A 12644-nucleotide genomic window follows, 5' to 3' on the forward strand; every position below is an offset into this window, starting at 1 on the left:
AGAGGATCATTGCAGAAAGTCTTCTCTCTCTCTCACACACACACACACACACACAAACACACCACCCCGACTCCCTCATCCCACCAGCCAGAAGAGGAGCTCTGCTTCAGCCCAGATTGACCTTTGCAAGGAAACGGACGGGGGAAAATAAAGCCGGCCATGGAGAGCTCCAGGTTGTTTATTTTCCATGCAGCCCAAAAGTGCAAAAAGAGAAACTGTCCCTAATGAATGTATGAAAAGTATCCTCCCCCCCCCCGAATCCTCATCCTTAATCCCCAATGCAGGTGCAGCCCCAGCCCCTCGTGGCTCCTCTGAAGGGGCTCCGCTTGGGAGGGGGGCGTTTCAGTGGGAACCAAGCCCTGGGAAGGGGGGGGCATCTTGCAGGAGCCAGCCCAGGCTCCAGACCCCCCCCCTCCAAGGCAGCTGGCGGGACTCTAGTAAAAGGAGCGGCAACTGAAGAACTGAAGAAATCTGTCTTCTTTTTAAACATCTTTAAAAATATTTGAAAAATACTCATCGCTGACATGCTACAGATACAAGCCATTTAAAATAGCCCAGATAAAGTGAATGCAAAAGGTCGGTAGAAGGAGTGCCGATTGTAACCTAAGCCAGCATCCCCTCCCCACCCCCTTATTTGACTAGAGACTTCCCTGAGCCTTTGGCTGCCTGGAAGAGCCGCGTTAGAGGACCGAAACATCCACCTCGTTGTCCACTGTGGTTGTCTTGCTTTTCTCCTGGGAACAGACTGGCGAGGAGGGCTCCACAAAGGCCCCCTCAAACATCTCCTGCACCGTCTGGCAGACCTTCTTCCTGAAATTCTGCCCCACAAAGACGTAGAGAAGAGGATTGATGCAGCTGTTGGCATAAGCGAGGGCGACGGACACACTGTCCCACCACAGCAGGGCCTGGTGAAGCGGCGTTTGGGGGGCAGCCAGGAGGAAAAGCAGCCCGGTGACGTGGTAGGGAGCCCAGCAGAGGAAGAAAGTGGCCACCACGAGCAGGATCACCTGCAGGGCCCTCCTGCGAGGCCCCACAAAGTGCTTCCGGAGCATCTTCCAGGCAATCAGAGCGTAGCAAGTGGCCATGATCAAAAAAGGCAGAAGGAAGCCAAAGGTGGTTCTGGTGATGGTGGTGGACACAAAGACACCAGGCGGTTGGGCTTCTGGGACTGGGGAAATGCCGGCTGTAGCTAAAGTCGGATGCACCCTGGGAAGCCCGTTTGGCCTGGGAGGAGCAAGAGTAACTTCCCTCATCAATGAACCTCTCTCTATGTTGACTCTATAAGGGTGCCATGCAGACAAAGGCACCGCGGTGTTTCCGATTGTGTTTACAGAGGGGTAGGAAGGGTGTGGATCCAGATTCCCAGCCGGGAAGGCAGGGCCGTAGGTGCTCTCGGTGACCCAAAAAGCGGAGTCTTGAATGGGGGTCGTCTCCTCTATGGCCGCCAGATCATTTAGCCACTCGTAATCATCATGTCTCCCCGTTTTCAGCCACTCGTAATCGTCATCTCTCCCCGTTTCCCAGTTGTTGAGGCACTTGATATTGCCAAATCCATCCTCCAGGGCCTCCCGGTAGAAGAAGGAAGGGCAGCACAGAAGGAAGGCGAGGATCCAGATGACACCGCAGACCACGGAGGCCAGCCTGACTGTCCGGTGATTCTGACACCAGACGGGTTTCATCACCAGGAGGTCAATGCTGATGGCGGTGAGGAGGAAGATGCTGGCAAACATGTTGAAGATGACCACGGAGGGGAGAACCTTGCAGAGGAGCTGGCCAAAAGGCCAGTGCTCACGGAGGGCCAGCTGGGCAATGGAGAATGGCAGAGAGAGGCAGCAGACCAGGTCGGCTATTGCCAGGTGGAGGAACCAAACTGTGTTCACTGTTCGCTTCATCTTCAGGACGATTGCCCAGATGACCAGGCCATTTCCAGGAAAGCCCAAGAGGAAAGTGATGGAGAAAATGGCCAGAGAGGCGACCGAGGTGGAAGGCAACGGGAGAGGCTCGCTGTTTTCGTCCCAGCTGCTGTTCACTGGCAATGGAGCCATTTTCCTTCACAAAAGGATGCCTGAAAAAAAAGTTTTTGAGTCGTTACCTCAGGTGGCAGGCAGACGTGGGGTTTTGCAGACGCCGCCTTCCCCTGACCCCAAAGGGCTCTTTGGTCCAGAGCTACAACTGATCTCCTCAGCCAGCCTTGTGGGGAAGACGGTTGTGGGGCAGGTTCCCAAAAGGCTGTTCTTTATCAGCCGGAAGGCACTGGCCAGTCTGGGGATTTTTGCTTTGCTTTCCAACCACAAGATCCATGTCATTAGCTGGGTGGCTCCATTTCTACGTAGCAGCAATATTAAGGCAGGTTTTATAAACCTGTAAGGGAGATGGTTTTAATTAATCCAGAAAGGATGTGTTGGTCCTGCTTAAAACTAGAAAATCCTTTTGCTTTTAACTGTAAAAACCTATGGCTTTGAGAACTACAGTATTTCAAGATGGCGGAGGAGAGCCAGGTGGGAGAGTCTGGACTGTGGGAGCTTCCTAACGTTTCCACCTGTAAACCCCCCTCCCCAGATTTGCTACCCACCAGGCTCGCGGGTCCCGATGGCTCCTGAACCTTTGCAGCCCAAGGCCGCAGGATTAGACCATGGAAAATCTCTGCACACTTTTACAGGACCTGGCCATGTGGAAATCCAGGGATCATTTGGTTACACTGCTCTGACAAGCGTGCCTGAAACGGCTACCTGCCACCTTGAGAAAATGGGAGGGGGTGGGGATGGTGGCAGTACCGTGTCCTTGCTGACCATCTGAAGCAGAACCTGAAGACAAAAGCCTCCCTTAGCCTTGCATTAAAGTGGCATCTTAGGGCTGGAAGCGTGAAAGTTAAAACCATTTTAAGCAGTGGACCTAGAACAATCCATCAGTGGAACGGAAGTTGCCTCCAGAAGTTGTCAAGGCTCTGACGCTGGGGGTTTTTAAGACTGGACAGCCACTTGTCCGGAATGGGATAGGGTGAGGGTGAAGGTTCGTTCTCGGTTTCTGAACGTTTCGTTACCAGGCTAAGTAACATCTTCAGCGGACTTTAGCTATAGGGTCTCCCGCCTGAGCAGGGGGTTGGACTAGAAGACCTCTAAGATCCCTTCTGCTCTCTTATTCCGTTAAAGCCGTCTTTCTGACAAAGTGGCTGCTCCTCCTTCCTTCAAGGCTCCACAGAGCCCGCCTGCCCGGGATTAAGAGAAGGTGGTGGAAGACGGCACCAGGGGGTCGACCTCCTCGCCCGGACTGGGGGAGGCGGGCGCTTCTTTCTGGGTCTCCTCAGCCGCTGCCTAGCAAGGGCCCGGGGAAGAGCCAGAAGCTGAGCTAGGGGGGCGGGGGGGGGCGAGGAGCGGCTTTTCTTGGCCAGGTTTGTCTCGCGGGCTGCAGGGCAACGGGGAGCCCCCAAAGCGAGTCGCCGCTTGAAAGTCAAGGCGGAGTTGAACGGGGAGCGGGGGATGCAGCCGATCCAGGGAAAGCCCGGGGCTCCGGCCTGCCGCCGGGGGAGGGTCGCGGCCCCCGCCCCCCTCCTGCCCGCCAGCAGCCCCCCCCCCCGGCCCTACCTGGGCGAGGCTCCCGCCGGGCTCCCTCGCTGCTCCTCCGCGAAGGCGAGAGAGGAAAAGTGCCCCATCAGCGTTTCGGGGGCGGCAGCCGCTCGGCCAGTTCCCCTTTCCCCGGGGGGGGCGGGCGGGGAGGAGCAGCCGCAGGCGAGGACGGGCCGGGGGCGATTCCCGGTCACTTGCGGGGCGGGGGTGACGCCAGCCTGGGCGGGGCAGAGAGCGCCCCGCTGCCCCCCGGGGGGGGAGAGCAACCTGGGGCTGCCGTCGGTGGGGAGGAACTGCGGGGACCCCTCCCCTCCTGTCTCCGCGCCCCCCACCCCCGGGAGCAGCCCCGCAGCCCCCTCCCGCCCGTCCTGCCCACGCACGTGCAGAGCCCCCCCCGGGAACGCCTCCCCAGCCCGGCCCGGGGGCGGGGCCGACCGCGGGCTCCGCCCTCCCGGCCCGGCCCCTCTGTCCCGCGCGGCTCTATGGCCCGGCGCGGTCCCCGCGGTCAGCCATAGAGGCCGGAAGGCGGGAGCGGAGCGGCGCCTGCGCGCTAGGACGCTGGGCGGAAGCGGCGGGCGGAAGGCGGCTGCGGGCCATTTCCCTTCCGGCTCGCGGTCAGCTGGCGGCGGCGATGGCGGCGGCGGCGGCCGAGGCGGAGTACGAGTCGGTGCTCTGCGTGAAGCCCGAGGTCAGCGTCTTCCGCATCCCGCCGCGGGCCTCCAACCGCGGCTACCGGTAGGAGGCCGAGCCTTGCGGCGCCGCGTCCCCCGCGGCCTTCCCGCCCCGAGCGGAGGTCGGCCGCGTCCCCGCTGGGCCCCCGGGGGGGAGGGGGACCCCGCTGGGGGAGGGGCCGGGAAGGGACCCCCCCTCCGGAGCTCCGCTCGGGGCCCGCCGGGCCTGCCCGCCCGCCCTCGCTGCGCCCCTCCTGCCGGAGCCCGCCCTCCGCTGCCCTTTCTAGAGGGGGCCTCGCCCTCCCCCCCGCCCCGCCTCCGAACCACAGGCAGCCCTCGACTTACGACCACCCTAATTGAGCAGAAAAATTTTGTTCCTAAGTGAGACGGTTGCTAAGTGAATTTTGCCCCGTTCTGCGACCTTTCTTGCCACAGCTGTTAAGTGAATCACCGCAGTTGTTAAGCGAGTCTGGCTTCCCGTTGACTTTCCTTGTCGGAAGGTCGCAAAAGGGGATCCCCTGACCCCCGGGCACGGCGACCGTCGTAAATATGAACGAGTTGCCAAGCGTCTGACTGGGATGCTGCAACAGTTGTAAGCCTGGAGTAAGGGTGACGGGTCACTCGCTCCAGCGGCCCCGTTACTTTGAGCAGTCGCTAAATGAGCTGCTGCCACTACTGCTGCTAAGTCAAGGAGCCCCCCCCCCCCGTGCTTGCCTCTCAGGGCCTCTGACTGGAAGCTGGACCAGCCGGACTGGACGGGGCGTCTGCGCGTCACCTCCAAGGGGAAGGTGGCCTACGTGAAGCTGGAGGACAAGGTTTCAGGTAAGGCAGGCCGGGGGGGGGGAGGAGGAGGCGGGGGGCACGAGAGCCCCGGGGATCCAGGCACCCACAGGATGCGTCGATGGGCTTTCAACATCTCCCTGCGATGACCTCCGTCCTGTGTCCTTATTCCTAACAGCCCAGTGTAGTTTCTTCCTTGGTGGGAGTGATAGGAACCCGCCATTCTGCTTGGTGATATTTCAAACCACCGTTTCCATTTAGGTGCAGGTAATGTTGAGGCACGGCCAGTGAAATGCTTGAGTTGTTTTTCGCTCTGCTTACGGAAAGTGATGCTGTAAGCCATTCGAACCAGACCGTAATTATCTCTGATCAATGAGGTGTTGGGTGGTGTAGAATAACAGCTAGTTTTAGGGTGAGCCTTATTTTCAGTGTGTTTTTGGCAATACGGAATACTTTCTGGCCTGGTTCTTGGATGCCTCCAAATCAGGATTTGTGCAAATTGACTTGGATTCCTAACCTCACTTGTGGCATGGCTGATTTTTACAGTAGGCCCCAGCTTGAAGGTTTGTTTTGTTTGTCTTTTTTTTTAATGCCAGTCCAGGCTGATGCTTTGTGTTCCAAATCAGCCTTTTCCCAAACTGGGTTCTCTTCTCCCCCCCTTCCCATCTCATTCTTACCCATTTACTTGCCCCTCCTCATTCAAAACAGACTGATTGACTTTCAAATCACAACAAATGCTCAAACATCCTTCCAGGAAATGTAACGTTGAAACTTATGAAACACAAAGGTTTTCTAATTGCAGCTTTGAGAAAAGGCATCTTATTTATCAATTTTTTATTTGGTTATTGTATAAATTATATAAATTGATTTGATATTTTGCTGCGGCGGTGCAGTGGTTAGAATGCACTATTGCAGGCACACTGCCCACTGCCAGGAGTTCGATGCTGACCAGCTCAAGGTTGACTCAGCCTTCCGTCCTTCCGAGGTCGGTAAAACGAGGGCCCAGATTGTTGGGTGGGGCAAATAGGCTGGCATTTGTGAACCGCTTGGAGAGGGGCTGTTTTAAAGCATTGTGAAGAGGTATATCAGTCAAAGGGCTGATGCTGTTCTCCTACTTATTGATCCAGTCCTGTTGCGTAGCGTCGCCCTGGTGAAGGACCTCATTCCAGGGGTCAACCGGTGCTGCAGCAGGATTGTCTCTTAAGAGGGCAGGAAACCAGGGCAGGATGGTTTGGACCCACCCATCTCTTGGCCAGCTGGACGGGGGTTAGTGGGCTGCCTTCCCTGCACTTGCCATTTTCTGAGCGGGCAGCTCTCCGTGGCAGCCGTTCGGTCAGAGGCCCCCAAACACGGTCTGAACAGGGTCTGCTTTCCGTTTTCCTTGCTGGGCCTCGAACGCGGCTCTCTCCTCCTTGTTTTCGCCTAGGGGAGCTTTTCGCCCAGGCCCCGATTGATCAGTACCCTGGCATCGCATTGGAGACGGTAAATGATTCGAGCCGGTATTTTGTCATCCGTATTCAGGATGGAAACGGTAAGAAAAAGAAGGATGCTTCCTCTTGGCTGACGTGAATGATGGAGGCCCCACAGAGCCCGCCTCCAGCTGCCCTCACGGGGAACTCGCCACGGGACTCTAACTCTGTGGAACAATTTGACACTTCTGTTTAATTATTTAAAATAAATTTAAAAATATTTTTTTTCAGTCGCGTTTCATTCTGTCCCTCCTTTTGCATCCTTTCTTTAATTATTCTATTCCATCATTTCTTTGATGTTAATGTAACTTTTGTCCAGCAACCAGTTGTCCTGTGGCAAGTTGGCCGTGGCAAATTGTCAGAGATTCTCCCCCTCCCCCGGGTCTGGCCCCAGGAGACTATCTTCGGCCGTCATCAGAGAGCCAGTAAACCCCCCTCGGGGGCAGGCTAAGCGAAGTGTTTCGGGGCAGAGCACAAATGCCCGGCGAGGAGAATTCTAGGCTAAACGTGAGAGACGCTGAGCTTGGGGAGCGAGAGGGGAGAGGCTGGGCGTCAGACAGGCTGAAGGCCGCGAAAAGGAGCCGCGGTGGCGCTAAGCATGTGACCGCCAGGCCTCGTGGGCCTAAGGAAAGGGGCCTTTCCTTGGGGCAGCGGCTGAGACAGAAGCTGGCCTTCCTTTGGGTGGATCAGAAGGCCGAAGGCAGCCCAGTCGTCCCCTTGGCCAGATGGGAAGCCAGAGACTCTTCCCTGGAGGCCGCAGACCACCAGGCAGTGTGCCGCGTCAGCGAAAAGTCGCAGAGCGTTTCCAGGGGCTCTTGGGGGTCTTCCCGGCCAGCGGCTGCTCTAACCACTGCTGGCTTTCTTGATCAGGGCGCAGCGCCTTCATTGGCATCGGCTTTGGCGACCGAGGCGACGCCTTTGACTTCAACGTGGCCCTGCAGGACCATTTCAAGTGAGTCTGCCTGGCTGCTCTGGCTCTTGATGGGCGGGGAGGGGGTTGGACGAAAAGAGTCTGCTGGAGGGGGCTGCACCCAGGGCCCGGCCCATTCAGGGGTGTGTGTGTGGTTTCAGTCTCAAGGGATCAGGCTTTCTTAAAGCCTAAGGCCAAAAGGTGTGCCCGGTTGCATTGAAACGAGTTCCAGCGTCTCATGGCGAGTCTTCCCTCCACAGCCCAACGTCCCCCTGGCCAAAGGGAGAGAGAAGGTTGTTGAGCCATTCCTTTGGGCAAGCTCAGTTGCCAGAGAATAGGAGGTACAGGCAGACCTTGACCTTCAACCATTCAGACTTAACGGCAGGGCTGAACTGATGGTGGCTAGGACAGATCCTCAGTGTTGCAGCATCCTCACAGTCACCTGATCACGATCTGGGTGCTTAGCAACCAGTTTGGGCTTATGATCAGCTTCAGTGCCCCATGATCACATGATTGCCATTTGCAACATTTCCTGCAGGCTTCCCCAGAAAGTCAGTGGGGAAGCCAGCAGGAAAGGCCACAATTCACTCAGGTAGGCTTACCCCACCCGTGCACCCTCCCCGCCACAGCACCTTTGCACTTGCTCAGCTCCAACCGCTTGTGCATTCTCCCTCCCCCTTCGCTTACTCCTGGCCTGGGACTTGCAACTTCCTGCCGGCTTTCCTTCCGACTTCAGTTGTGGGGGAGCCAACAGGCAGTTGCCTCCCCAACAACTCTGGGGTTCAGTTAACAGCAGCCGGGATCGCCGCCACTAAGGGGCGCCCTCACTCTTTATGACCCCGTTATTTAGTGACAGGCATTCCGGTCCCGGCTTTTGTTTCTCTCCTGCCTGGTTGCCGCCCTTCCCTGTCGCTGCCTCTCACACTCTCGGCTGCCTTTTGCCCGCAGGTGGGTGAAACAGGAGACGGACCTCTCCAGGGAGTCCCAAGAGCTGGACAGCCGGCCCAAACTCGACCTGGGCTTCAAGGAAGGCCAGACCATCAAGCTCAACATCGGGGTGAGGTTCCCCTGCGCCTCTTTCAGGGGGGGGGGTGATTCTGAGAGACCCTCTTAATGCCACCTTTCTCCCTTTGCAGAATATACCCACCAAGAAAAGTGGGTCAGCGAAGCCCCGCCCGCCCGGCTCAGGTGGACTCAGCCTCCTCCCCCCACCCCCAGGGGGCAAGGTGGCACCTCCCCCTGTCCCCCCTCTTTCTTCAACAGCCATTTCCAACCACGTAACTCCGCCCCCCGTGCTGAAGTCCAGCGGTGTTGGCCACACAGGTAACGGCCGTTCTGGGGCATCCGGGTGGGTGACCCAGCTTGCCAGGTGCTAAGAAGGGGGGCAGCAGAGACTCTGGAGCTTCAGATTGGCCAGGGAGGGGGGCCTACTCCCCCTGCCCACCCCCACCCCCCGGGAATTCCCTTTTGTGCTTCTGTGTTGGAGGCAACAACCCAAGCAAAATACAGGTAGTCCTCAACTTACGACAGTTCATTTAGTAACCGTTCAAGGTTACAACGGCACAGAAAAGAATGACTTGCGGCCTCCCCCACAGACGTGATCAAAATCCAGAGGCTTGGCAACTGGCTCAGTTTTATGACGGTTGCCGTGTCCTGGGGTCACACGATCCCCTTTTGCACCTTCTAGCAAGCAAAGCCAGTGAGGGAAGCCCGAATTGCTTTATAACCGTGTTACTAACTTAACTGCAGGAATTCACTTAACAACTGTGGCAGGAAAGGTCGTAAAGTGGGGCAAAACTCACTGAATGTCTCATTTAACAACAGAAACTTTGGGCTCAGTTGTGGTCGTAAGCCGAGGACTTCCTGTCTACCCTGTGGTGGCACATTTGGGAGGTTCTCGGGCTCCTGGCGAGGGTTGGTGGGGCCGGGCAGCCCAGAGGGCCCAACTCTGCCTCTCTTGGCCAGGACGAAAGTGGGGCGGCAGCGGAACCTCCGCCAGGCGCGGTTCACCCGCACCTGGCCTTTTGGGTGCCGAGAAAGTCAGGCGTGGCTCCCGCCCGGTGTCCTTTGACCCCCCCCCTTTCCCCCACAGATGTCCTCCTAGAGCTGGATGATTTGCCACCCCCCGCCTCCAAGGCTCCTGCGGCGCCTGCCGCCGTCCCATCCGGCGCAGATCTCTGGGGAGACTTCAGCACTGCGCCCAGGTAAAGCTCCAGTTCTTAGATCTCCGAGACCCGAGTAGGGTAACCTACGGACGTAATGTGTGAATAGGTGAAAGTTGGGGGGGACCGGAGTCCTGGCTCTTCCTTCTCGGTTTGCCTGCCTGCCTGCCTGCCTGCCTCTCGAGTTACCTCTCTCGTTTGTCCAGGCAAAGGGACTTTCTTGGTGGCCTCTGCTAAGCCTTTCCTTTCCTGGTTTCACCCCCGGGACGTTTGCCTGAAGATCTTGCTGGAAAGATGGGAGGGGTTTCTCTGGGGTGGGCCAGTCCTTGGGGGCCCCGGCCACGTGCCTCTCTCCTAATCCTTCCCCCAACACTCCCAGTGCAGTTCCCAGCCAGCCCGCTCAGGCTTCTAACTGGGTTCAGTTCTGAAGAAGAAGCAGCAGAACGGAGACGGACCAACGACCGAGGCAGACGGAGCCGCCTGGCACGGGAGTTTCCTGACATATTTGGCTCTTGAGTCGAATCCTAATTTCCAGACAATCCTCCCCTGTTTTTCTTGATGTCCCCGTTCCACTGACGCCCATTGCATTTTACCTCGGCCGGCAGAATTGCAAAAGCTTCCCGGGAGCTGCTTCGGAATTTGCCCCGCCCGGAGCTTTGGGAGAGCGAGGAAGGGTGGCTGAAACCCCGGATCCTGCTTCTGGTCAGTCCCCGAGGTCCGAGAGGCTGACCAGATGTGGCTTTTTGTTTGGGATCTCCAGCCAGGCTTTCTTCCCTTTCTCCCTGTGGGCCTCGGCGAGCAGCCACGGCCGGTCTCCATGCCAGCGCTGTGCCCGATGCCGGCCTGCGGGCGGAAGGCCAGAGCTGCTGCCGCTGTAGGTCTCTGCTCTGGGGGGAACCAGTCGGATACCTCTTGTGGCAGCCCTCCTCCTCCTCCTGCCGCTGCTGTTCAGATCGTCTGCTTTGTATTTGGGGGCCCCTGCAATCTCCCCTCCTCCCTTCTCCCCGCTCACTTCTGTTAAGGAGCTCCCTTCCCAAGCTGGGTGCGGTGGTAGCACCCAAGAGACCCTCCTGCACCCACCACGCCTCTTCCCATGCGGGGGGGCCCTCCCTTCTGAGCCCAGTTTGTTGTGCCCTTGGGATGGGCTGCCTGGCACGCACATGGCAGGGGGCTTGTCCCCGCCTGACGGAGCAGGGGTGTGTGTGAGTCTGCCCCTGCCAAGGGAGGGTCAGGCTTCTTGGAGGCATCTTTCTGGCCAGTCAGCTTTGCAGCCAGATAGCCTATCTCCGGCAAAAAAATTACCTAATCAGGAAGAAGTTTCTGGCAAATGCTGTTCCCTCCGCCTGCCCGGTCTGTGTTTTTCCGGGCTCTGCGCAGGCCTTCCCTCCCCTCCCCTCCCCTCCTGCCGTTGGCGACCTAGAATGGCTCTGGAACGCCTGCTTCGCTTGGCTCTCGCGTCGGGAGGCCGTTTTCTTGTTGCGCTCTAGATAACCGTTTTTCCCGGCAGGCTCGTGACCCCCTGGGCGATCACAATTACGCTGCTGTAACCTTGGCTCTCGCCTGTGCATGTCCTGAGTGACCCCCGTGGTTTGGTGCTTCTCCTGTGGGTAGTTTTAAGTGAGCGAGGCCCTTAAAGGCAGCCTCTCCCTATTTCGTCTCCTCTCCACTCCCGGCCACATCTTGATCTCCTTTGCAGGGGAGCAGAGGACCTGCTCCGTTAGTATCACGAGAAAGACCGAGAAAGACCGCAAGGAATGAAATGCACTTTCTGAAAATAAAAATGGGTGCCTGCTTAGCGAGGCTATCCGGAAAAAGCCCCCTCCCCACTGATTCCTGACACTTTCTCTCAGCCGACACCGAGGGTTATGCTGGGCTGCAGCTCCCGGAAGGACCCAGTTCCTGTGGAAAGTGGGGGCCGTAGCCCAGCGCAGCTAGAAAGCCCCCCCCCCCGGTTGGGTTTAGCCGGTCCCACCCCTCCCTCTCGCCCTGCAGTGCTCTGCCTGGAGATTCTGGGTCCAGCTGACTGGGTCCGTGGCAGGGAGAGACCCCTCCCCATTCCCACAGCCTCACGGCCATACCTCAATCGCCTGGCTTCCTAAGTTGACTGATCGGGAGGCTGCCCCTTTGTGTGCCTGTTTTCTTACGGCTAGTATTACCTAAATAATATATTATGTATTGTCACAAACAGAAGTAATATTCATCTGTATGTATATAAAGTATAAGATGTACTGGTTAAATAATAGCAAATAAAATGAGAATTAAACCTGGGAGAAGCCGTTCATTAAAGGGCAGCTCAGGTCTTTAAAGCCCCCCCCTCCTCCTCCGGGCTGGCCAGAATCTAGCTTCTGGGGGGGCGGGGGCGGGAATTGATCAGCTGAGGAGGCTCCAAGAGAGGGGGGCGCTGGCGAGCTGCAGTGTGAGCCTTAGCCTCCCTGGCAGTGCTGGGGGACGTGTAGCACGCTGGCCTCTGCAGGGGGACCCTCGTTGGGGGTCCCAACGTATGAATGGCGCCTCTGAACCCGTGCAAAATCCACGCGTGTCCAAAAGGGAGGAGCTACGGTTGAAGCTCTCTGACTGTTGCTTGTGTTGACCGCCCCTGAACCTCCAGCCTTGAATAATTTCTCAGAGAAAGCGTTAAACGGCTCTAAACGGTAAAACGGTAAATCTGGAAGGATGAAGGATTCACTTCAAAGAGAGAAGGCGGGCTGAAAGAAGAAACGCAACCGAAGCAGCTTTCCTAAGAAGGAGGAAGGAAGGAAGGAAGGAGCGAGCGAGGAGGTGAACGAGAGCAGAGCCGCCCCCGCCGAGAGTTCTGCAGAAAGCGGCGGTTTTGTGGCCTTTGCAAGGGGGGGACGAGGCCCTCTCCAGGGCTGAGGGGAGGCGGCTGTGCTCCATGGAGCCGCAAGGAGGAGCGTCATGGGTTTGGTGACTCGCCACCACCCAGGAATCGCCACAGAGGTTTCCGTCCAGGCCCCTCGGCGCGTGGCCCGGGGGCGGGGTGGGGGGCTTCCAGGGCCCTCCCGGCGGCAGAGAGAGGCGGCTTCTCGTCGACGCGTTTCGGTCTGCCGTGGGGACGGGGAGCGCTGCGC

General features: G+C 58.0%; 2 protein-coding genes across 3 annotated transcripts; one reads left to right on the forward strand and one right to left on the reverse strand.

Moving 5' to 3' along the window:
* Positions 1-177: 177 nt before the first annotated feature.
* C3AR1 (complement C3a receptor 1) lies at positions 178-3867 on the reverse strand. The gene is made up of 2 exons (XM_081332334.1): positions 3582-3867; positions 178-2065 (listed from the first exon to the last, which is right to left on the reverse strand). Exon 2 carries the CDS (start codon positions 2043-2045, stop codon positions 681-683), a length of 1365 nt encoding a protein of 454 aa, XP_081188460.1. The 5' UTR covers positions 2046-2065; positions 3582-3867; the 3' UTR covers positions 178-680.
* A 221-nt stretch (positions 3868-4088) lies between these two features.
* On the forward strand, positions 4089-11818 carry NECAP1 (NECAP endocytosis associated 1). 2 transcript variants are annotated; one of them, XM_081333146.1, is made up of 8 exons: positions 4089-4298; positions 4956-5056; positions 6441-6545; positions 7354-7435; positions 8342-8450; positions 8530-8716; positions 9486-9597; positions 9935-11818. In XM_081333146.1, exons 1-8 carry the CDS (start codon positions 4195-4197, stop codon positions 9981-9983), a joined length of 849 nt encoding a protein of 282 aa, XP_081189272.1. In that variant the 5' UTR covers positions 4089-4194; the 3' UTR covers positions 9984-11818. The 2 variants fall into 2 exon arrangements, with proteins under 2 accessions (XP_081189272.1, XP_081189273.1); XM_081333147.1 differs by having other exon boundaries at positions 9940-11818.
* The last annotated feature ends 826 nt before the right edge of the window (positions 11819-12644 follow it).

The sequence above is a fragment of the Vipera berus genome (assembly GCF_964194415.1).
Source record: "Vipera berus genome assembly, chromosome: 7".
Classification (NCBI taxonomy): Eukaryota; Metazoa; Chordata; class Lepidosauria; order Squamata; family Viperidae; genus Vipera; species Vipera berus.

Bases quoted from the DNA above. Each gene is read 5' to 3' on its own strand.
- C3AR1 (XM_081332334.1), bottom strand. From the start codon at position 2,045: ATGGCTCCATTGCCAGTGAACAGCAGCTGGGACGAAAACAGCGAGCCT.
- NECAP1 (XM_081333146.1), top strand. From the start codon at position 4,195: ATGGCGGCGGCGGCGGCCGAGGCGGAGTACGAGTCGGTGCTCTGCGTG. The intron at 4,299-4,955 runs GTAGGAGGCCGA...CTTGCCTCTCAG, and splicing joins GCCTCCAACCGCGGCTACCG to GGCCTCTGACTGGAAGCTGG. The intron at 7,436-8,341 runs GTGAGTCTGCCT...TTTTGCCCGCAG, and splicing joins GCCCTGCAGGACCATTTCAA to GTGGGTGAAACAGGAGACGG.